Source organism: Hippoglossus stenolepis, chromosome 1 (genome assembly GCF_022539355.2).
Source record: "Hippoglossus stenolepis isolate QCI-W04-F060 chromosome 1, HSTE1.2, whole genome shotgun sequence".
Classification (NCBI taxonomy): Eukaryota; Metazoa; Chordata; class Actinopteri; order Pleuronectiformes; family Pleuronectidae; genus Hippoglossus; species Hippoglossus stenolepis.
The window spans coordinates 26,107,707-26,132,727 of NC_061483.1; the positions used below are offsets into that span (position 1 = coordinate 26,107,707).

A 25,021-nucleotide genomic window follows, 5' to 3' on the forward strand; every position below is an offset into this window, starting at 1 on the left:
CTTTCTTTTCACCATCTAGCAGAAATGCAAGCATTACAGTGAACAGCTAACAGCAGTTAGACCTGGGAGGTATTGCACCTTCAATTTTAATAATAATTTTAAAACACAGTTGTACTAAAAAAATACAAAATATGCTAAATATACTAAAAGATCCTTTGTAGTAAGGCTCCGTCCCTTCTGTATATGTAGCATGCTTTATTGAGCCCTGCTTTAAAATAGAAATTTGAAAATACTGTGTTGTGGTTAAAGTGGATTCATATTGTGTGAAATGAAGATCACTATCTGTGATGTGTTGAATTATTTCAGACAATCTCTCCACGTGGTTACCATACATCCGGTTATTCTGTCTCTTTGTCTGGAATACACACAAAGAGATCTGCAGGCTATGAGGGCTACACACACACACACACACACACACACACACACACACACACACACACACACACACACACACACACACACACACACACACACAGGGACGCCTTTATGCATTATTAAACGAATGTTAAACCAACATCACACACAAGCAATAAACCACACACATGGGACCTCATCTGCCAAGCTTTGTCACCATGGTGACAACTGTGTGACCTGCAAGCGACCAGCTGGTGGACCCTGGCTGTGATGTTGAGATGAGAGTGACGGGTTTGTGTGTGTGTGTGTGTGTGTCAGACAAAATAACAAAAGAGAGAACACACTGTGCAGCACTTAGTCTGTTCCCTAAGCTGCCTGTTTTTCCACATTATGCCAGGGCACACACCTTGCTGAGAAGAAGAAGGAAAAAGAAAGCACAACACACATTGGCTCATTGATCCTAGTATTGATTGACACTTGCAAATGAGTATTTATCCTCCGCTTCATTTTATGGTGGTGGGAGAAGTGTTGAAACTCCAGCTGTAGCATCTGCTTGGTATGGAAATGTAAGGAACATGCAGAGGCACGTCTGGCTGTCTGGCTGGCACCAGCAAAGCTTGTGTCATTTAACATGATTACATACTTTCTGCTCCCCAAACATCCAGGCCTTCTTTCCCTCATTCCTCACTCACTGACTCACTCTCCTCAACGACTTTCTTCTCGCCCACCTCTGCAATCAGCCCTCACTCCACCTTACATTCGTCTAGCAGTGTGTTGGTGCATGTAAACCACATATTAAATTTCATGCTCAAAGAGTATGTTGTGTGGATGGATGTGGGCTTTTTCCTGGAATGATCATGCGATTCTAAAGAGCGGAACACAGTGATACATCTCAGTCTAAAGGCACAGTTCATGTCTTGGACCTCTTAGATACCATCCAATAGTCGGATGCCGAGTTAGAGCCAAACCCAGCTGACATTGGGCGAGAGGTGGGGTACAACCCTGGAGAGCTCACCAGTCCATCACAGGGCTGACATACAGAGAACAAACATTCACACTCACATTCACACCTACCGTCAATTTTAGAGTCTCCAATTGCTGCTGACTGTGACCTTCTATTTCACAGACAGATGAGTGGTATCAAAGATCTCAGCTATCTCTCACCAATAAAGCAGAACAAAATCTTATTTTCAACTCTTCCTTCATAATGACATTACAGTAGCTTTATTTTTCAATGTAAATATATCATCTTGTTACAACTACATGAATAAACAAGTACAAGGAGATTTCAAAGGTTTCTCTTTGTCACTGCGCTCATTTGTCTGATTGTCTATTATCCAGTGTGCCATAAATAAAATAAGCTCGACCTAATCAAATATATACTGGAATATTTTTACAAAACTATATGTCATATCATCTAAATGCTTCTCTGCTGCCTCCAAGCAGATCAACAAGACCAGATTCAAACTTTGGTTTGTATCCTGATGATCTTTCTAACAGACCATTTTCTACATATGTTACAATGTATAAGTAGAGTCCATTTTCATACATATTTCATTTCATACGTTCGGTGCTCGGCCCTAATTAGTTGCTTTTAATTGATAAGTGGTTTTATATCATTATAGACAGTAAGATAGATGAAATATTGCTGCCAATTCAGATGTAAAGTAAACCCTCTATAATTACGATAATTGCTCCTATATATATGTTGATATGTATGTATATATGTGCTTTTTTCAAAGTTATAGATCGTGTGTGTGTTTTTGTGTTATAGATTCTGTCAGTACATTTCCATAGATATGTTCCCTGCACTAATAGTTTGTTTTAATGGTGTAGTTCATTTGTGCATCGCTCCAGAGAACGAAGTTGCCCTGTGAACTTCAGGAAGCCATAATGAAATGGGAGAAGTTAAAGCCTCCGGAGCCAGATGATCCCATGTGCTGCTGCGAGTGTGATATCTACCGATAAATGTGTTTAAAGGGATTATATGGTTATTTTGATAGAAAGTGACAAGTTATTGGATTTTGGTATAAACTGAGGCAGTGAGACTTGCAGTTGTTGATCAATTAACTTATAAGACATAAATAAGCAGCATTAAATGATTTTAACTAATTAAGGCATTTAAAATCATAATATTTTCCCAGAGATTTCAGCCTTTCACAACAAAACATCTGAGGCTATTTTGAATTAATTTGCACTCGTTTTAAATTTGTTCAGCCACTAGAGGGCAGAAAGTAGACAATATCTAACAGCTCAACTATTGGCCAGATTGAATCAACATGGCCATCTTGTTGTCTCTTTTCTTGTCAACTGCATTTAGTTTCAGTTTTAATTCTGAATATTGCCATTGGTTTGGTTCAGACAATTCCTGAAGAGAATATTCTAGTGTCTTTGTCTCTCTGAAGGCCTTTAACCACTTTTCCTCCCTGCCATAGATAAAAACAGACATGGTCCTGGTCATGTGCAAGAAGCAGACAACAAAGAAGTGGGGGTGCCTAACGAAGGCGGAACTGCAGACTAAAGAGAAAGAGTAAGCTAACTTAGAATGTATTTAAGCTTTTAATTAAGAAGAAGAAATTAGTCTGGAATTTGAATTGAGGTTAGGACCACTGCATGCTCAAGTGACTGATTTCATCAAATGAATGTGTGCAGATGCATCAGCTGCAGCCAAAGACACATTGGTAGGTGTAGTTACATGAAGAATAAACTGAACCATAACTTTCTATCCACTTAAAACAATGATAATTTTCAAATCCAATCACTCAACAGCACTATATGTGCCACTATGTATTAGGCAGGGAATACATGTAACTTGGGTGCACACATGCAAACTGAGAATCCAAACAATTTAGCTAAACTTGGATACATCCCTTCTGCATTTCCTCATTGCTTCTCAACAGAAAACCCACTACGGAGGAGACTGCAGACCCCAGCGACGGCCTGATGAGCATGCTGAAGAAGATATACTCCGACGGAGATGACGAGATGAAGAGAACCATCAACAAAGCCTGGTCAGAGTCCCAGGAGAAGAAGAGCCGAGGAGAAGACGCGCTGGACCTGTAAACTGCACCCACTTCTATTCCGCAAGCGAAAATAAGTGAGATCTTCCAGGGCTGCAGCGGACATGACGTCCCAGTATATAAATCACACTTTCACAATATGTAGAATTTAGGTATACAGCTCATAAATAAGAAGACATGAGTAATTTTTAATCCCTGGATGGCCTCAGCTTTGAAAACCAGGCTGCTAATAGTCATAAATCATAAAGCTGTTAATAAATATAATCACACAATTGTGTACAAACACAAAAGTGCTGATCATGAGGCAGAAGCCTAAACACAACAAGAATTCACACCGATTCATCATGTCTTTTCTACCATAATGCAGCCATTTTCTTCCATTTTCTTCCATTTTCTTCCCAAGATTTTCTCGTGAACATTTGCTTAAGTCACCCTCGCATTCTTTAAATGAAGACGACCAGAGGACATATCAGTCTTCAGATCAGCCTTTTGATTTTTTTTTGTCATTCTATAAATGGACCATGATGATAGTTGCAAAGACTGTACCAATCATACAGCCCAGTGTAATAATCTACATTACTGCATGGGTGTGTATAAAGTGTAATGTGCTTTACTCGTGTTAAACTGTGTAAAACCCAAACATTCATTTCAATTCTTTAATGTAACAGAGTGATTTTCCTACTATGATGGTTCAACTTTTTTGCATCATGATTTGTCTCCACTGTTTGTGAATATGTACAAATTGACTTTTTAACTAAGTTGATATTTTGCTTTGGTTGTTCATGTCAGTCTTATGTGTATTGTTGCCCCTCTCAGGTTGTTCATGCAGTTCAGACAAATATAACTTTTGAACTGACTCTCGTTGTTCCATTTGTCTTGTGATTTTGATGTCAAATTAGACTTGATTACATTTAGTGGACATATATTTACTCTCATGAAGCTGTTGAATTTAGTGAAGCCTTCACAGAAGCCTGCCTGATTGGAAGTTTTACGTTTTGGTTTCAGGACTGTCTCCATGAGCTGAATCTTTACTCATTGTTAAAACTAAACTAAAAACCCTTGTTACCCGTACTTGAATACATTTAACAATCCTAGTTTTGACCAATATAGTAACTTGCTTATGATCACATAGAGGACTGTTTGTGATCCAGTGCAACTTTTAATCGATAATGACTTGTCATGTTTCTAAAAACAGTCACAGCACAATTGTATAAAGGAGTCTATATCCTCAAGTTGTGCGGGGTTTTGAGATGTCTCCTCCACCAGGGGCAGCAGTTATCGTTGGTTCAGGAGAGGTCCAATCAAAGTTTTTATTGAGAAATGTGAGCTTTTATTTTGTAGGACTTACATTTTTAGCATTTTCTGCGTCTGTAGTTTTACAAAATAAATTGAGATTTACTGCAATGTATTTATAATCTATAATCTGAAATGTTTCTCTAAAAAAACTTTGATTGAACATAAAGTTTGTAGTTGTATTAAATATGACCTTGTAATATTCCCATGTTAGTATAACTATAACTTGTGCAATTATACATCAGGTTTGCTCAACTGAAATCAGTTCTTTACAATTCATATGCAACATACAGTATGTCTATCTATCTTCTCTAATAATCTGTGCCTTTAATTTTCTGTAATTCATTTTAGCTACTGATTCCTTTCATGCTTCTGTGTGTGTTCTTTGTTTTTAACAGACTTGCTGTGTTTTAGTATGATTCTATGTGTTATTTGTCCCTGCTTTTATTTGAAACTTTTTACACCATTGCGGCCCATTTTGACCAGGTGTCTCTGGCAGATAAATATATTGCATCTCAATTGGACCTTCCTGGTTAAATAAAGGATACATAAACAATACATAAACAAGTTTTTTATTGAGAAATGTGAGCTTTTATTTTGTAGGACTTAAATTTTTAGCATTTTCTGATGGACGAGGCCTTTAACAGGTTAGAAGAAGTATGACCTTTAATGAGACACAAAAGGGTCACAAGGTGATTTACAGACATCATATCCAATTTAGATGTAATTCTCAATATCATATTTTAGCCATAATTGTTCCAAAAGCTAAAAAAAGTACTTGTTAGAATAAAACCATGTAAATAACCATGCATGGTGATTATGACAGATGAGTGACGGCATCAGTTGCCGCAGGTCAGTTTACAGCATCACAGGAAACATTGCACATGGGAGATTTTTTGTGAACAAGCTCAGCTAAAATATCCTTTGGGATAATGGGGGTCACATATCTCTGACTCGGTTATTTTGGGCATCAAGGACTCAAAGGTTTTGGAATCCCTGCTTTAGTACAATAAACTTCAGGCCGAGTGAAGAAATGTCCCAGGGCCCCAGATCCTTCTGAGACTTCATGACTTCATGTTGCAATGTATTTAATCATAAATTCATTTTATTTTATCCATTTATTTACAGTTTATTTAAAACCAAACACGTGTGACATCACACCAAAGCACAATATAAATTACAGGGTCTGACCCTTCTAACAAGAAAACAACATGTGATTTTTCCTCATATCATCTTATTAGTTTGATCAATGAAAGTGTATTAGCATCATTCCTAATTAAGTTTTTTTATTTTCAAGTGTTTGTAACTCTGCCTGAATGTGTGCGCTGCAGGTGGCTGAGACACAAACCCCCTCACAGCGGATGTCACTCTCCTGTTCTCGGGGCCCTGATTGACAACCTGGAGATCTCCATGATCCCGGCCCTGGTGCTGCTCCGGGCCGCAGCGCTGCACCACCTGCTGGGCATCATCATCCTGACAGCTCTGCCCAGCCTGGTCCTCTGGTACTACTACGCCACGCACCGCAAGAGGAGACGCACCCTCTTCTTCCTTACTCTGGCGCTGTTCTCTCTGGCCTACATGTATTACCTCTTCATCACAGAGATTCTACCGCGTGGGGACGTCAGCCATCTGCAGCTGTGCACTGTGACTGCTGGGATGATCCCAGGGTTTCACACCACCTCCTATCACAGCCAGAGTGAGGAGGTTAACAAGGACTCTACACATCTTAATGGATCCATCCAATCAGCGGCCTCCTCCTCCTCTCCTCCTGCCCTGACAGAAAAGTGGAGCAGATGCTCTGTGTGCAAAACAATGCGACCCCCGCGGGCCGGACACTGTCGAACCTGTGGATCCTGCGTCAAGCGTCTGGACCACCACTGTGTCTGGTGGGTTGGATTTGATATTATAACATCTTTATACTTCTTTGAATTGTACATTCACACCACATCATGAAAGTGAATATTGAATTATGACAGATTAGATAACTGCCCTGTAATTACACAACAACGTTCATGTCTTAAGCAAAGACTCCTACTGTACCCACTGGTTTCCTCAGGGCCGTGCACAGACATTTTTTGGAGCGGGGGCTCAAGTGAAAAACTCTTTGCATCCAAAGATTGATTTTTAAATGGAAACTGCTCCCAGCAAAAATGTCTTGAAATGTAAACTTAAACTAGAAAACTGGTAAACTGGGATCTGTCTCAGGCCAACCAGGAAGACAGGGTGTCTATTTGTCTGTGAGCTTTATCAGACACTTTCCTGAACTGCACACTGCCAAGAACATTAAAGATGATGATGTCAGTTTTATAAATCTCTTTATACCTCATGCACAGTTTCTGAATTGTTTCATTGTCTGCAATAGACTTACAACCTCAAAGACAAAAGAATTAAATGTATATAGGATGTCACTCTTCCTGTTTATTATTCACATGAAACTCAAGAACCAACCCCAATATACTGTGAGTATACTGAATCTATTACCACCAAACTAGAATAACCCACATGATAGTCTGACCAGGAAATATTCAATAGAATGTAAACTTTATATGGGTTGTTTGACTTACGCACTAAAGGCTAAAGGTATTGATGAGCAGAATACCCAAGCAGCTTATGGAAACCAACAGAAGATGTACGCAACCATCTATTTTCAGTTAGTACCATATCCTGCACCTTCATTTTCTAGTCAATGCATCACACCAGATAAATAAATACCCTTATATATATCCTCTTTTGTATTGAAATAACAAGCATTTTATAATGTATACTGTACTTTTTGGAATATATACATTTTGGACTGGGAATCTATTACCACCAAACTAGAATAACCCACATGATAGTCTGACCAGGAAATATTAAATAGTCTTTCAAATGTAAACTTCAAATACTACATCTACTGAGTTATTTTAAATACAGCAGGTATATGGAGCCAACATATCCAGGTCAGCTTGGGTCTCACAGATCTTTGTCTTGTCTTGTTGTGTTTGTGTGTTTGTGTTGAGGTGTTGCCGGACCAGCTGTGTCGGACAGGCAAACCCCCACAGTTTCCACTGCTGACTCTTCTCTCGGTGTTCATGCTGACCTCTCTGTATGGGATCAGTTTGGTGCTTTGCAGCATCTGTCCTGCAGCAATACATGTCTGCCGTTCTCGTTGTCTACAGCCAGTCCAGGTACAGCACTCTATACATCATAAATACATGTTTATGTATCATATCTTCTGTCTCATCCCAACTTTTTTTACTTTTCGTTACTTAATGTTTTAGTTACTTTTCGTTACTTTTCGTTACTTTATGTTACTTTTAGTTACTTTTAGTTACTTTACGTTACGTTACTTTTAGTTACTTTTCGTTACTTTTCATTACTTTACGTTACTTTACTTTACTTTTAGTTACTTTTGTACTTTTAGTTACGTTACTTTTAGTTACTTTACGTTACTTTAAGTTACTTTTAGTTACTTTACGTTACTTTACGTTACTTTTAGTTACTTCAATTTAAATAAGTAGTCAAAAATGTGCAAACAGTTAAAAGAAGAAGAATCTTCTTTTAACTGTTTGCCACAATCAAATACTGATGACTCTAATACATCAATGTAAAGTAAAGTACATTTTTGTGTTTATATTAAAAGTAACGAAAAGTAAAAAAAGTTGGGATGAGACAGAAGATATGATACATAAACATGTATTTATGATGTATAGAGTGCTGTACCTGGACTGGCTGTAGACACCGGGGCAGTAGAAGAGAGCCGTCATGACATACTGCCGAGGACAGATGCTGCAAAGCACCAAACTGATCCCATACAGAGGCGGCACGAACACCAAGAGGGTCAGCAGGAAACTGCGGTGGGTTGCCTGTCCTGTCCACAGCTGTTTATCCTGCAACACCTCAACACAAACACACAAACACAACACAGACCCACAAGAGAAAGATCTGTTAGACCCAAGCTGACCTGGATATGTTGGCTCCATATACCTGCTGTATTTAAAATAACTCAGTAGATGTAGTATTTGAAGTTTACATTTGAAAGACTATTGAATATTTCCTGGTCAGACTATCATGTGGGTTATTCTAGTTTGGTGGTAATATATTCCCAGTCCAAAATGTATATATTCCAAAAAGTACAGTATACATTATAAAATGCTTGTTATTTCAATACAAAAGAGGATATATATAAGGGTATTTATTTATCTGGTGTGATGCATTGACTAGAAAATGAAGGTGCAGGATATGGTACTAACTGAAAATAGATGGTTGCGTACATCTTCTGTTGGTTTCCATAAGCTGCTTGGGTATTCTGCTCATCAATACCTTTAGCCTTTAGTGCGTAAGTCAAACAACCCTCTAAATTCCCCAGTGAGGTATTGATTCTTTTATCAGATTAGCTGGAGATGTAACTGGTCTTTTTGGACACTAGGGTTATCAGATTGGCAGAACAGAACAGTAATCTTGCCCATTTATGAGAAACCACCCGGTCTGGTGAATATTCATGATGAAACAGAGAGAGACAAAAAAAGGGACAGGGACAGTAAAGAGAGACAATCACAATTCCATTGCTTTGGTTTGACTTGGCCCATTCATCACTCCCACTCTTCCGGTCCAAAGTCGTCTGTGAATTTTTTCAGTTTGTCCAGATCTTGATTGTTGACTGTTGGCTTTGTGCTGGTCAGAGACCTCTGCATGTCAGACTGAAAAGAGGAAGAAATGATATGGTAATAAAGTAGTGGCTCTAATATGCATTTGTATCTCAGACTTTTATTTCCTTACCATGCATACTATAGGTTCCAATAGCTTCTCCCCGGGGACATCCATCTGCGACATTTCAATTGCGTTGCGATCACCAGATGAACAAGGAGTCAAGAGGTCGTCCACAATAGTGTTGGGGTCTGTCCTGGATGGGCCTCGTACCTAATTTACATCATAAACATAAAGGAAACTTTAACAACTATAACTCTAATACATCACAGTGAAGCACAGAAGTGTGTGAAATAAAACACATACCGCTTGAAGTGGGTTGCTGACTGGACCTTTCGAACTGGCTGCATTAGAGCATCTCTGACGATGACACTTATGTCTGCTCCAGAGTATCCTTCTGTCTTCTTGCCCAGAGTGACAAAGTCAGAATCACTGAGGCTGCTGGGAGTCGATCCCAGGTGGAGCTTGAACATGAAAGAGCGGGCGTGCTCTTCAGGCAGCGGGATGTAGATCCTTTTCTCAAATCTGAGAGAGGCGTATTAGTGCAAAGTCAGCACAGGCGAATGACAACATGTTTAGAAAATACTTTTTACAGACTAATAACAATAACCTTCTTCTGATGGCTGAGTCTAGGGTCCACGGGATGTTTGTTGCCCCGAGTACCAGCACTCGTCATTGTTATTCCCCACACCTGTAAAATAACAAATCCAGGGTAGGACATACTTGAGAGTGGATTTGGATCACAGCAAAAATGTAATATTTCAATGCATTTACAGTCATTCTCAACACAGCTTTAGATAACACAGCCTCTAAAATAAAGATAAATAAATATATAAATAAACAAATATATCATCTCAGGTTTCTTTTAAACAGGACCATTCAGCATGCAACACGAAGAGAATATCAGAAGTTACAAATAGTTGTTTTTTATCTCAGCAGACTTACCCTGCATCTGAACCAGGAATTCTGTCTTAATACGCCGAGTGGCCTCACTCTCGTTCTCGCTTCTTGATCCACACAGCGAGTCAATCTCATCGATGAAGATGATGGAAGGCTTGTGTTCCCTCGCAAGGGTAAAAAGATTCTTCACCAATCTGTGAAGTAGAATGGAAGCTTTCAGGACAAGAAATAGGAGCATACGGTTTAAGATGCAGCATATTCTTAAGCTTGACCCATACTTCTGTGGATTGCTGCTAAAAATGACTCACTTTTCACTCTCTCCGAGCCATTTAGAGACGAGGTCAGACGAGGAGATGGAGAAGAACGTTGAGTTGTTTGCCTCCGTGGCAACAGCTTTAGCCAGATAGGACTTGCCTGTGCCTGGAGGTCCAAAGAGCAAGATCCCTCTCCATGGAGTTCTCTTTGGGTATGGGAATTTGATTGGAAGAATAACGGCTTCTTTCAGTGCCTCCTTGGCTCCTTCTAAACCAGCGACGTCACTCCATTGGATGTTTGGTTTCTCCATAACAATTGCACCTGTAAAACAATTAAAAACATTACTAGTGTGTCTAAACATTGCTTTTATCATGACACAATTGCAAGGAACAAACTTACAATAAATACACATATAAAGCCTGCAGAGCGCAGAATAGTCCTCGAAAAGAATATTACAAACCCGAGCTGATTTTGGAACTTCTTTTCTCAGGATCATCACCTTCATCACTTTCATTCAAACAGAACAGATTAAAAAATTAATCAAATTGGCAAAATGTCAAGAAAAAAAGTTATATTAGCCACTACATTGTGGGACAACTGATTTTTATAACCCATATCTGAGAGGCATTACATGAGCAGACATACCCCACTGCCCCACCCATAAACACACCGTTTGTCATCGGACTGTGACTCTTTGACAGGCTTAGCAGGAGGAGCTTTCTCTTTCTTGTTTAGATACTCCTTCAACTTCTCGGCTCTGTCCAAGAATTCAGCACACTTCGCCCGGATGCAATGTTTCACTTTATTACCATGTGCTTCATCTGTTGGAAAAAAAGCATTTAAAGTTACACAATAATTATTTCAGGCAGTATTGGACACGCAAATGATTACAGACTTGCAAAAAAAATTAGGTGAAAAACGACCCATACAGTATGTATTCACTACCGAACATCTACCATAAATTTCACAAGGCTGCTTTTGCACATCTGATGCATGTTGTATTACATAGAGTACAATGGTATGTAAGTATTAGTGAGAAAGAGAAATATGTACAATACTAACTAGCTGTTAGTTAGCTAGTTTCTTTTGGCTAGCTAACCAAGCTGGATCAACAAATAAACTCGAAATATAACAGTATATACTAAATAGACTGATTGATATGCATTTGAAATATGCTTGATTTCTTTATCCAGAGTGTTAGTTTGGCAGGTCACATCATTCAGACTTACAGTAACGTCATAACGATGCTGCATAAGATGAGAAGAGAGAGGCAATTATTGGTCTTGATTTGAGTCGGTAATTCTGACGCTTAGGACCTAGACCTTGTTCAACAGGGTCAAGCTGGAGTTGTGGGTGTGTCCTGTAATCTAGCTCTCCTAAATGAGGAAGACTCCTTTGATGACATAGTACATGTCATAGAAGATTAAAGGAGCCTGTGAAAACACAGTTTCCTCTATACCAGGGTGTCAAACTCATTTTAGTTAAGGGGCCACATACTGCCCACTTTGATCTCAAGTGGGCCAGACCAGTAAAATCATAGCATAATAACGCATACATAACGACAATATTTCTCTATGTTTAAATCATTGGTGAAGGTTTTTGGATGATAAACCCTATTTTAAGGTCTTTCTACAATAAACTAGAAACATAAAGACCAAAAACTCAGACATCAGCCCACTGTTTATCTGCCTGGGCTCTCCTCTGCAGATTCCCTCGCTTTGTGACGCGTTTGACGTCAAACGCGTCACAAAGCGAGCAGCGAGCGCTGCTGCCTCCGGAGCAGACATCGCATTTACGCTGTTTTTGAAGCAATTACTGGATCGATTAAAAAAATTACAAAACGTTTGTACTCATAAACCTCCATATTCTTAAGAGACATTCTGATTCACAAGTGTAAATCGCTACTCTTACTCTTTACTTGTTTTACAGTCTATGGCATGCTCTTACTGATACAGTGCGACCCCCAGTGGACTGATTAGGAATAGCAGCTACTTTTATAGAAATGCAATTTATGTCTTTCTGTAATTTCCACACTTAGCAAAGTCATCCGGCGGGCCGAGCTGGACCCCCTGGCGGGCCGGATCCGGATGTTTGACACCCCTGCTATATACCATAAATTTCATAAGGCTGCTTTTGCACATCTGATGCATGTTGTATTACATAGAGTACAATGGTATGTAAGTACTAGTGAGAAAGAGAAATATGTACAATACTAACTAGCTGTTAGTTAGCTAGTTTCTTTTCTGGCTAGCTAACCATAGCTGGATCAACAAAATAAAACTCGAAATATAACAGTATATACTAAATAGACTGATTGATATGCATTTGAAAATATGCTTTTGATTTTCTTTATCCAGAGTGTTAGTTTGGCAGGTCACAATCATTTCAGACTTACAGTTGAATTCGTCATAAAGATGAGGAAGATGAGGAGGCAATTATTGGTCTTGATTCTGAGTCGGTAATCTCTGACGTTTAGGACCTAGACCTTGTTCCACAGGGTCAAGCTGGAGTTGTGGGTGTGTACTGTAATCTAGCTCTCCTAAATGAGGAAGACTCCTTTGATGACATAGTACATGTATAGCCTGTATAGCGCCCCTACGTGTCAAATGACGCTTCACGCGCGCACCGTCAAATGACGCTTCACGCGCGCACCTGGGACTTCGTTCTCACGCCAGGAGACTCTCCCTGATCATAGCGGCACTCGAAAGCACATTGACAACAACTCCCACAATGCAACGTTCCGATACCTTATTATTCGTCGAATCCGTCTCAGTTAGCAGCTCGCCCCTGAGCTTCACTGTCTTGAGTTTAACTTTATACATATATTTATTTGCCCTGATCACAGTAACGAGGAAGATGATGAGTTTCTCCTCATCTACAAATGATGAATGTAAATTTATATACAGGTAAATTCAAAAATAAAAATATATTCACAAATGAAAAAAAAATGTAATTCCTTGTGTTCGTGAAGGAGATGGAAAAAATATATTTCAACAATTTCTTCTTTAGAAAACAAAAAAGCAGCCAAAACTATTTTTTGTATCTATTATGATAATATCATTTGTTTGTCTTTATATAAATGTTGTTTTGCCTGTTTGTGTATTTTTAAAAATCCAATAACTTTGATTGATACTAAATTTGATTGATCTTGCATTGAAAATATAATAGGGTTCTATAGTCCACATATTTTGTATGTTTGTACATTGGTAAATAAAGTGAAAAAAGCCACACCTGCCCAACCAGTCACCAGGTGTCAACTGGTAAGATAAAGTACAATAAATATCTATTTTATCTAAGTGTGAAACCTTAATCAAATGACCACTCTGCTTTTCTTGACATAACTATAACCTTTATTTACATGATGGAAATGAAAAAGAGAAAATCGTATGCACCTCTTCACAAAGAAAAGACTGAAGAGTTGGCTATAAATTCAGACATTTACAGTAAAATAAGAGTTGTTTCCCATCAAGTTTGCACACCTTATGAGCTAAAGAGTACAGCTGTGAACAATCTCTAAAAGAGCTTATATAAAATGTGCAAGTATTATACATTTCTTAGTTGTAGTGACAAAGCACTCATATAAGCAGTATGACCAATTTAGAAATAAACCTAAATTAAACAAAAAAAAGCATTCGCAGCTTTTCAGGAAGTCACATGGTGCACACTGCCACATGGCTACACATACTCCATGCTTGGAGATGCGTTCCTGTTTTTAAGTGTACGAGATAATGACGTCTTCACCTGAGCCACCAGTGTCCAGCTTCAACATCTCAGGCATTTTAAATCGAAATTTGCAATGTGACTTAATCATAATTTAAGGCTTAGTTTGTATTATGGATAATTAGCAAAGCCTGTGGACAGGGAGGGAAAAGAACAAACCATGAGCTCAGGGACAAAGTAATTCAAAGCTATCGACTCTGTAAGGAACAAAAGTAACTAAAAAGTAACTAAAAGTACGAAAGTAACTAAAAGTAACTAAAAGTACAAAAGTAACTAAAAGTAATTGAAAGTACAAAAGTAACTAAAAAGTAACTAAAAGTACGAAAGTAACTAAAAGTAACTAAAAGTACAAAAGTAACTAAAAGTACAAAAGTAACTAAAAGTACAAAGTAACTAAAAGTAACTAAAAGTACGAAAGTAACTAAAAAGTAACTAAAAGTACAAAGTAACTAAAAAGTAACTAAAACTACAAAAGTAACTAAAAGTACAAAAGTAACTAAAAAGTAACTAAAAGTACGAAAGTAACTAAAAAGTAACTAAAAGTACAAAAGTAACTAAAAAGTAACTAAAAGTACAAAAGATGATTTCTGTGTAGATGTCATCAGGCCGGGATTCTTGTCTTACATGTCTAGTTTGGACTCGATTGGACCAAATATGTCCGAGATACAGAACCTCATGTTTTGATGGCGTGTCATCAAAATGCTACGCCACGCCACGGTCACACCGTGTCATGAAATCATATATACTGAGTCAGTTTATATCTCCATCTTGTTTAGATGACATTCCCAGAAGTTGAAGGTGATCTGATGAAAGCCCTACGACAAGTTCGTCAAAGTAAAAATGGCCACTAAAGTCAAAATGGCGGGCTTCCTGTTTGGTCTAGCATATCTATCCAAGAGACATTTTTGTTTGTCATGAAAAGACACATGCCCCTATCGATTTTTGTAGATGTTGGCCAATCGTAGCGCCGGGGCTGCCCTTTAGGGGGCGCTAGTCAGTTATTTTGCCACGCCCATTCCTTAAAACCATCTGAATATCTTAAGGGAGGGGCTGGTGCTAAACAAATGTAGTTTGAGGGAAGTTGAACCTCGAACACCGAAGTTACAGCAATTTCGTGTGTCACGGCGAGTTGATGAACTTTGATGCCACGCCACTATTATGGCGTTTGACGAAAAGTCACAGTAATCTTATGCCTACATTATCAATGTCTTGAGACCCGTTTGATACAGTTTGACATGGTTGTGTTCAGTAGATGAGGAGGAATTCCCTTCAAAATTTGGTAACAATTTGAGCGTCTAGGCCCTGAAAAAGCCCCAAAAGGGAAATACAAATCCTTCGAAATACAATAGGGCCTCCCACCGGAGGTGCTCGGGCCCTAAATAGAAGGAAAATAAATAAATGTTCCAATTAAAAAGGCATTTTCTATATTTTTACATTTATTTATTGTTGTATTACTGCACTTCTTTATTTAAACTAAAGTACTTTTTGTTGTTCATACATATTTAATACAATTTGATAGATACTGAATTTTGCCGTAATTTACCAACCACTAAGCAAGTTTCAAACGTGTTTTTTTCTATTTACACTATATACAAAGAGAATAATGAATGTATAAATATTGTTTGAAAATACTGCATTCTGCGGCAAGGACAAACGCTTCACTTCCTGCGTCCGTCACGCGATGTCGATCCTTGCCTGCTAATTGCTCATTACGGTCCACGCTATCAATTGCACATCACACTGTGAAAATGTTATGTAAATCGAATGATAGTTGTAAAACAAAGCTTACTTCCTGTTGCCAGACTAATAGATCTGTTCAAGTAGGGGTCTGATGTAGCGTGAGCAATTTTGTGTCAATTGGACAATGTTACAACAACATAATTATCACACTGATCAGTAGGTGGCGCTATGACCCTGCACTAATATTAATATATGGAGTGTCCATCTGTCCGTCGGAAAAAAAAAAAATACGGACAGACAGACGGACGAAAAAAAAAAATTAAATAAAATAAAATTGAAATTAAAAAAATTTAATAAAATCCGTCCGTCTATCTGTCCCAAAAAAAAAAAAATACGGTCAGACAGATGGACGAAAAAAAAAATATAATAATCATAGTCTGTCCGTCCAAAAAAAATAATAAAATACGGACAGACAGACGGACGAAAGTAACTAAAAGTACGAAAGTAACTAAAAAGTAACTAAAAGTACAAAAGTAACTAAAAAGTAACTAAAAGTACAAAAGTAACTAAAAGTACAAAAGTAACTAAAAAGTAACTAAAAGTACAAAAGTAACTAAAAAGTAACTAAAAGTACGAAAGTAACTAAAAAGTAACTAAAAGTACAAAAGTAACTAAAAGTACAAAAGTAACTAAAAAGTAACTAAAAGTACGAAAGTAACTAAAAGTAACTAAAAGTACAAAAGTAACTAAAAAGTAACTAAAAGTACAAAAGTAACTAAAACTACAAAAGTAACTAAAAAGTAACTAAAAGTACGAAAGTAACTAAAAAGTAACTAAAAGTACGAAAGTAACGAAAAGTAACGAAAGTAACGAAAAGTAACTAAAGTAACGAAAAGTACGAAAGTAACGAAAAGTAACAAAGTAACGAAAAGTACGAAAGTAATGAAAAGTTACGAAAAGTAACAAAGTAACGAAAAGTAACAAAGTTACGAAAAGTAACGAAAAGTAACAAAGTAACGAAAAGTTACAAAGTAACGAAAAGTAACGAAAAGTAACTAAAGTAACGAAAAGTAACTAAAGTAACTAAAAGTACGAAAGTAACGAAAAGTAACAAAGTAACGAAAAGTAACGAAAAGTAACAAAGTTACGAAAAGTAACAAAGTAACGAAAAGTTACAAAGTAACGAAAAGTAACGAAAAGTAACTAAAGTAACGAAAAGTAACGAAAAGTAACTAAAAGTTGCAAAGTAACGAAAAGTAACGAAAAGTAACAAAAAGTAACTAAAGTCACGAAAAGTTACGTAAAGTAACGTAAAGTAACGTAAAATAATGTAACATAGGTGGCGCTATGACCCTGAACTAATATTAATATATGGATGTGTTCAAGTAAGGATTTTGATCATAGATCAGTAGTTCGGAGCTGGTTGGATAATGCAGAGTGGATTTACAAAGTACTTCCTGTTTCATGGCGAATCAGTAGGTGGCGCTATGACACTGAGGAAATATTGACACATAGAGCTGTTCAGACTTGGTCTCTGATCATGAGACATCAGTTTGGCGGTGATAGGACAATGCACACTGGACTTATGACAACATCGTCTCCTTTGGCGAAGGATGAACCTTCGCCGCACCTCAATGTTTACACGGTTTGAGGAAATGTCACAATTCTGACCATGGTCCAATGACTTGACTGAGCTCTTTTGAGCTGTATATTGTAAAGCAGCCAGGAGCAGTTCATCAAAGTAAAAACATGTCACTTCCTGTAGCCAGCAGGTGGCGGTGTGATTTTAAGTCAAGATTTCTGTGTAGATGTCACCAGGCCGGGACTCTTGTCTTACATGTCTAGTTTGGACTCGATTGGACCAAATGTGTCCGAGATACAGAACCTCATGTTTTGATGGCGTGTAATCAAACTTTGATGCCACGCCACGGTCACACCGTGTGACGAAAAATCGATCTTTGAGTTAGTTTTTATCTCCATCTTTTTTAAATGACACTCATCTCAATATGAAGTTGATCTGATGAAAGCCCTATGACAAGTTCGTCAAAGTAAAAATGTGAAAAATGGCTAAAATGGCCACTAAAGTCAAAATGGCGGGCTTCCTGTTTGGTCTAGCATATCTATCCAAGAGACTTATTTGTTTGTTATGAGAAGACACATGTCCCTAATGGTTTTTTGTACATGTCCGCAACTCGTGGTGCCGGGGCTGCCCTTTAGGGGGCGCTAGTCAGTTATTTTGCCACGCCCATTCCTTAAAACCATATGAATGTCTGCCGGGGGGGGCTGTTGCTACACAAATGTAGTTTGAGGGAGATAGACCCATGAACACGGAAGTTACAGCAATTTCGTGTGTCACAACGAGTCGATGAACTTTAACGCCACGCCATTAATATGGCGTTTGACGAAAAGTCACAGTAATCTTATGCCTACATTATCAATGTCTTGAGACCCTTTTGACATAGGATTGACATGGCTGCGGTCAGTAGAGGAGGAGGAATACTTCCAAGTGTAAGACATGCAAAAAACAAGACATTTCCTGTTGCCACCAGGGGGCGCTGTGTTTTTAAGTCATGATTTCTGTGTAGATGTCATCAGGCCGGGACTCTTGTCTTACATGTCTAGTACATCAAAGTAAAAATGTGGAAAATGGCCAATATGGCCACTAAAGTCCAAATGGCGGGCTTCCTGTTGCTTTTTTCCCATTGCACCTCTGACCTTTTTTGTTTGTCTTGTCATGATACACCTGGGCTACGATTTTTGTGAAGATCGGTGAAAGCTAACTGAGGGGCTTTTCCTTAGATGGCGCTGTTGAGCCATTTTTCTACGCCCATTTCAAATTACTCCAGAATACAATTACTTTTTGGGGTTTTGAATTCCCTGCAAACTTTGGTAACAATTTGAGCGTCTAGGCCCTGAAAAAGCCCCAAAAGGGAAATACAAATCCTTCGAAATACAATAGGGCCTCCCACCGGAGGTGCTCGGGCCCTAATAATAAGCTTTATTTGTAGAGCACCTTTCTTAGCACAGTTACAAAGTGCTTCATATGAGGATTAATCAATAAGACTAAATACAAATGCATATGCTGATGTCCAAATATTTTGTATATACACTCACACTCACTTGGCAGTTTAGTAGGTCCAGTTAGCTGAAACCAATGTAGTCTAATATGACAGTCCAGTTCTTTAACAAAATCTTGCTTCATGACAATTTCTGTATTGCAGTATTTTAAAAGGTGTTCTTATTATCTTGTTAACCCCAATGAAATCAGAGGATCAGCTGAACAACTGACACACCTCTTAGCAGTAAAGTTGATCCACTGTGATTTATGTCCACATGTCCAAACATGATGTATATTTTCCATAATAACAGATCAATATTTATTAAAGGATGACTGATGACACAGAAAACATACAGTTGCAATGTAAAACAATGTAAAGAAGACATGAGGACAGGACAGTTTGTCGTGTTACAAAAAGCGGATATAATGACAGGGGAATGCAACTTGAAGTGAAGTATAGAGTTTTAAATCATTTATTTACATAAATGTAACTTTACATTCGATTTAACCTTTTTATAACTAGACTAAGTCTTTACGAGCCTCCACAAAGCAGCAGTGGAAACAAAGACAGAATTTGATGCAGATCTGTGATTTCCAACAAGCCCTCTGCATTAGAAAATCCCTGGAACCTGTCCTGCAGCGCCCCCTAGCTGCTTTTCCCATCAGAAAGAGAAAGAGAAGGGAAACCGAGAAGAGCAAACAAATTTAAGAAGGAGAAATGAAGCAGTACTTCACTAATATGCCTGACCATGACCACTGCTTCCAGCACAAAGGACACACTGACACACTAACTGGATCTACACAATAACAAGATTGTAGTCACAGTTGGGAGGGGCGGAAGATGTGGAAGTTCGTCCCCATGTGCATCACTGGTCACTATTCATCACTATTCATCCGCTCTGGTGCCAGATCACCGCCTGTACAGGAGACAGACACACAGTGGTCGTCTAGCTGTCGTCGGACTGGAGCATCTTCTCGATCTCTTGATCCCACTGCTCATCTTTGTTGTCGCACTCAGCGACCATCTCGTACTCTTGGAGCTCCTGCTGCAGCTCCTTCTCCCAGTCTGCGGACTCGTCTGGATGTGAGGGAGAAGAAAGGTTGTGAGCAAAACAATCACAAACTATTTTCTTACAAAATCCTAACTGGGGTGAGTAAGCGCAGCAAATAGAATCTCTTCTGAAACTAACCGTCAGGAGAGGGCGGGCTCTCCTTCTTATCCAGCACCAGCTGCTCCATCTCTTTCCTCAGGTCCTCCTGGTTGATCCCCGTGGAGTCAAAAGCATCGCTCACAAACTCGGACACTCCGGGACTCGTGGACATCTCCTCCTCTTCCTCCTGAGGTGGCTGACAATGATGCAGACAGGACTGACAAAGCAATTCACTGTGCTACTCTTCCTCAACTTTTACAATAATGTTGGAAAATACACAGATACGCAAACAGACATACCTTCTGTTTGTCACTGATGGAAACTGGTGGAGTTTTTGGTCTGACATTGTCTATAAAGAAATAAAACAGTGACGTTAGTTTTATGCAAATCACAATGTTCCATAGACTTTCCATAAAACCACAGCCCTGAGTTTAGTTTGTATCAACTTCATGAACGATGACAATCTGAAAAACAATAAGAACTTGATTCTCATAATATTAAACTTCCTAACGTTTCTTTCATTACAAATGACCTCTGTTTCTACACCAAGAGCTCTGTCTGTGGCAGATCTGTCGCACTCTTTGCCCCCCAGCGACCAACACAGATAGAACCTATCTACATTAGGTATTAAAAACATCACTTTTGGTTACACCTGGAGTTTATCAAACCTTTGAAAATCCTGCTGACCCTATTTCAGATTGAAAACTAAAATAGGAGCTGTTGTTCTCTGGGCAAGCACAAACGGGGTCCTCTGGAAACAATGATGCAGTGTTGTTATCTCTCTCCATGTTCTCTCCCTGATGTGGTCTCATCAGTCACGACTTGACTACCAGCAGTGACTACAGTAACATGTCAGTCACACTTTCACCTCGCCGTCGGCTCATGAAAAGAAAACCCTGCTCTTATTTTTCAACAATGCTGTTTCTCTTTCATAATATTTGTCTGCAACTAAACTTCCATTTCAAATCTGCTTCCTGTTTACACTGGCACGCTCAAGCTCAGTGGATGTGAATGGCCATGTGATATGCAGTTTTAAGTGTGTTAAAATGGATTTCTGATACAAAGTTGAAATTTGTAAAAACATAATTAGTTGTTTTGTTTTTTTAACGCTGTTTACCGGTAGTGTAATTCTGAATTACAATTATTTCTTATTTATTTTATTTTGTTTCATTATTTAGTCTAGTTTTTACCCTTACCTCCATTCAAAAATAGTTTCAACCTTTAACTATAATATTTTAGAATACAGGACAAGATGTTGAATATCTCTTGTACGTTCAAATTTCTATCAGTAGGTGTTAGCAGATGTTAGTGGCCGCCAGCAGGTGTTAGGGACATAACTTAAGTTGTGCACCTTAGCGTCATCAAGTGTTTTGGCCTTGTAATCAATGATACAGGCCGAACTTGAGGGTATGCTGAGGCTAAAGGTAAATCTGACTGGCTACTGGCTTGTTACCTCATCACCTTGATGCATTTTTAAACTAAACACGGTCTCAATTTAGAACATAGGACAAGATGGAGAATATCCCTTGTATGCTCTATAAAATGTTTGTTCAACCAAAATAACCTTAACGTTTCATTCATTGAAGGGTCACTGTAATGATGATAATAATAGTGAAATATAATATACCATGATATCCTGCGATTGGAACCCTAGTTAGAGTATAGAGGAGGCGTCTGACCTGCTAAGACGACGTCGTCAGGTGAAACACTGGCTCCTCTGTCCTCACCGTCCTTCTGCTGCTGCTGGGCTGCCAGCTCTGTGAGCTGAGCCGACTGCTTGATCAGAGACACCCGGTAGAAATAATTCCTCCAGAACGCCTCCTCCTTCACACTGTCACAACACAAACACATCAACATCGATTCTGTGATATCATTTTAATGATGCTAAAAGTACTTGTTTCCTGTTACCACACGAACACACACGCACAGGCACACACACACACAGACCCAAGCGCACACGCACACGCACACGCACACAGACAGACACACACACACAGTGTGACAATGCTGAAAGACTACAGACTGTTTGGGAACCAGGTCGAAGCGCATGCGGTTTAGAAGCTCGTCTTCCTCCAGCATCACAGCAGCCAGAGGATACATCTGCTCCATGTCGAAGTGGAACTGAACACCAGCGGGAGGGTCCCGTAAGAAATTCCTCTTGTCCTAGAATCAATAGCCAGAGTTAGAATCGAACACATGCAGTGATAATGACAGAGCACACATTAATATGGTATATGTCTCTTTGCTTACAGCCGACAGAGCAAGGACCTGCTGCTGGATTGTCTCCTCCTCATTGTAGCCCACCCATGGAGGCACTGCTGCTTCTACATACACGCATACACACACACACACACACACACACACACACACACACACACACACACACACACACACACACACACACACACACACACACACACACACACACACACACACACACACACACACACACACACACACACACACACACAAACCTTCAGTGATGTGCAGTGACTTCATCGACATTGACATAACATACACAGGAGCATCAGACAGAACTAGTTTCAGAGAGGTGTCCCATCACTCAGCCACTGGTCTTATCTCTCAGTCACACACATGCACACACCTGGATCTGTGGTAATAGAAGTCATATGAGGTGATACTATCTGTGATTTCACTTCTTCTCATTGCAAACAAATGTAGAAACAGTTCCCATTTTACTTTCATCTATTGCTGGTAATGTGTCTTATATTTCTATTTTCAGTGTAGTCAACATTATTTATATAAAACTATTTGATTATATCTTGTTAGTTTTATTATGTCACTCTTGACATTTCTATTTCTTAATTTTTGTTTCATTCTGGACCCAAGCACTCATAAGGCGCTTGATGAGAACTTTTTCGGGGCATGATTTTTTTCTTCTTCATATACCTCTGCATCAGTAACAGGTTATTCCAGTGTGTTAACTAATGTATGTAGGAATGATCACTACATACTATATGTGATATGTGACTATAGTCCTACTAGTTCTCAGGTATGTCTTTACCAAATAGTCTGACAATGGTTAGGATGCAGGTTTCCTCAGGAAACCTGACATGTGAAACACTTCATTATGACGTAACTGATGCTGTATTTATTTACGATAATTAATATTCTTAATCAAAGTCTATTGTCTGATTGTCTCATGTTGACAAATGTGGGTGTATAAGTTTGCACTGTGAGCAGAAGCTGGTGTTTGGATTAACACTGCATAACAATAGAAGCCGGTCTCATTTTGACTAATTATGAAAACCCCAATGTCAATATTATCAATCCAATGAAGCTGAATTAATACTCTGAATAGAATACAATGTATTTCTTTTGGATTTTACTTCTATAGTTGTGTATGTGGAAAGGTGACATTATCAACTTATAATCATTAAGATTTCAGTGAAATACTCGGCAGCGTTTGTCACAATATAGTTGTGATGTACAAAGCATGTGACTTTACTGGAAGGTAGTTTACCTTGTGAAGCAACATTCTTTAACAGAAGATAAATTACAGATGACTTTGAAACATTAGGACATTTATTGCAAATAAGATACATTTTTTTCTGATCTTACCTGATTTTTTTGCTTTGTTCTCTTGAACAAACTTCTCCTGCTCCTTTTGGAAGTCACCCAGAAATGTCTAATCACACACACGCACAGAAAAGTCAATAGTCATGATATTGTATGGTCATGCTGAGCAAAGTGACAACAACAACATTTGCACATGTGAACCCTGAGCTGCGGCTTCAGTGCTTCTCAAAGCGGCTGAACTCGTCCAGCGAGCCAACAGAGCAACATGCCTTGTCTATGATGCCGTCGATCTTTCCTTCTTCCACCGTCTTCTTGATGGTCTGAGCCGTCTCTGCCATGGACTCAGAGATCTTCTTGGTGGCACTGGAGGCAAAACTGAAGATGTAGTCTTCATTTGGAGGAGGAATAGGAGTGGAGGTTATTTTAAAATCATCAGTACACATAGAAACATTTGTGCGGCAACAAATTGGCTTCACATCTTCATCATTGCATAAATGATTGTCAATGATGTGACCCAGATATTTCCCTTTGGTCACTACACTAATGACTTGGTCTGCCATGAAGATTTGGCTTGTGGTCCTCCTTGGTTCTAACAATCATGTCAACACTATTCTTGCAGTTGTATTAAATGTCACAGTGCACAGTCTGCACACCAGAACCTGAACACACTAAGCAGGAGCTGTAAACCAGCACTGTAACTACACCATCAGCAGACATCAGATGGTTGTAGACTGAGTTACCGTAGAAGAACCAAGTGAGGGAACCTTTGACCGAGACCTGCTTTCTACTGATATAATGGTTTAACGAGGAGTGAACACAGACAGGTGGATCCACGTCACCCTGAACATGTTAACAATGTCCTCACGCACCGAGGAGACAAAGAGCTGGTAACCCACCTCACTTTGAGTAAAACAGTTCCTCCTCACCTCCCAGTCCTTTCCCCTGCTCCGTGTTCTCCAGGTTGGCCTCAGCCTCTCCTCCATGCTGCTCAGCTGCCTGCTGTTTGTTTACCTCGTTCTGAGCCTCCACCACCTTCTCCTCCACCTTCACCTCCTCCTGCTCCTCCTGCTCCTGCTCTCTGTCATCTGACGTCTTCACGATCGTCGGGTTCTCCAAACCCAACCACGACCCCAGACCCTTAAACATGGCGCTGCTAACCACACTAAGCTTAAGTGTAAGAATCACAGCGAGGACAGTGGGTGACTGTCGAATTATTCCAAACAGGAACTACACCGACAGCTTCTCTTCTTTTCTGGTTGTTTTGCGGTGTAGTTCATTTCCTTGTTACTGCCACCCAGTGTTCAAAGGGTGGAATGGTGCCCTCAATGTGTTCTGGTTCAACAGGTTGAAGATCTTTCATTTGA

The 25,021-nt window shown here is 39.1% G+C and overlaps 3 protein-coding genes and 1 pseudogene across 5 annotated transcripts; 2 read left to right on the top strand and 2 right to left on the bottom strand.

Moving 5' to 3' along the window:
• Nucleotides 1-2,755: 2,755 nt before the first annotated feature.
• On the top strand, nucleotides 2,756-3,477 carry LOC124851127 (calcyclin-binding protein-like). Its single transcript, XM_047340302.1, has 2 exons — nucleotides 2,756-2,884; nucleotides 3,255-3,477. The coding sequence occupies exons 1-2, from the start codon at nucleotides 2,802-2,804 to the stop codon at nucleotides 3,415-3,417; spliced, it is 246 nt and encodes an 81-aa protein (XP_047196258.1). The 5' UTR covers nucleotides 2,756-2,801; the 3' UTR covers nucleotides 3,418-3,477.
• Nucleotides 3,478-5,493: 2,016 nt separating this feature from the next.
• LOC118109194 lies at nucleotides 5,494-8,399 on the top strand (annotated as a pseudogene).
• Nucleotides 8,400-9,658: 1,259 nt separating this feature from the next.
• LOC118109200 (vacuolar protein sorting-associated protein 4B-like) lies at nucleotides 9,659-10,854 on the bottom strand (the record flags this gene model as incomplete). Its single annotated transcript, XM_047340261.1, is given in 5 exon segments — nucleotides 9,659-9,878; nucleotides 9,964-10,024; nucleotides 10,027-10,044; nucleotides 10,299-10,447; nucleotides 10,562-10,854. Coding segments are annotated over 5 exon segments (705 nt in total), but the record flags the coding sequence as incomplete, so codon positions are not given.
• An 8,417-nt stretch (nucleotides 10,855-19,271) lies between these two features.
• Nucleotides 19,272-24,924, bottom strand: LOC118112324 (synapse-associated protein 1). 3 transcript variants are annotated; one of them, XM_035161560.2, is made up of 9 exons: nucleotides 24,584-24,924; nucleotides 23,927-24,045; nucleotides 23,700-23,766; nucleotides 22,368-22,441; nucleotides 22,141-22,280; nucleotides 21,797-21,948; nucleotides 20,417-20,466; nucleotides 20,157-20,304; nucleotides 19,272-20,044 (listed from the first exon to the last, which is right to left on the bottom strand). In XM_035161560.2, the coding sequence occupies exons 1-9, from the start codon at nucleotides 24,801-24,803 to the stop codon at nucleotides 19,914-19,916; spliced, it is 1,101 nt and encodes a 366-aa protein (XP_035017451.1). In that variant the 5' UTR covers nucleotides 24,804-24,924; the 3' UTR covers nucleotides 19,272-19,913. The 3 variants fall into 3 exon arrangements, with proteins under 3 accessions (XP_035017451.1, XP_035017441.1, XP_035017433.1); XM_035161550.2 differs by having other exon boundaries at nucleotides 20,157-20,313; XM_035161542.2 differs by having other exon boundaries at nucleotides 20,157-20,334.
• Nucleotides 24,925-25,021: the final 97 nt, after the last annotated feature.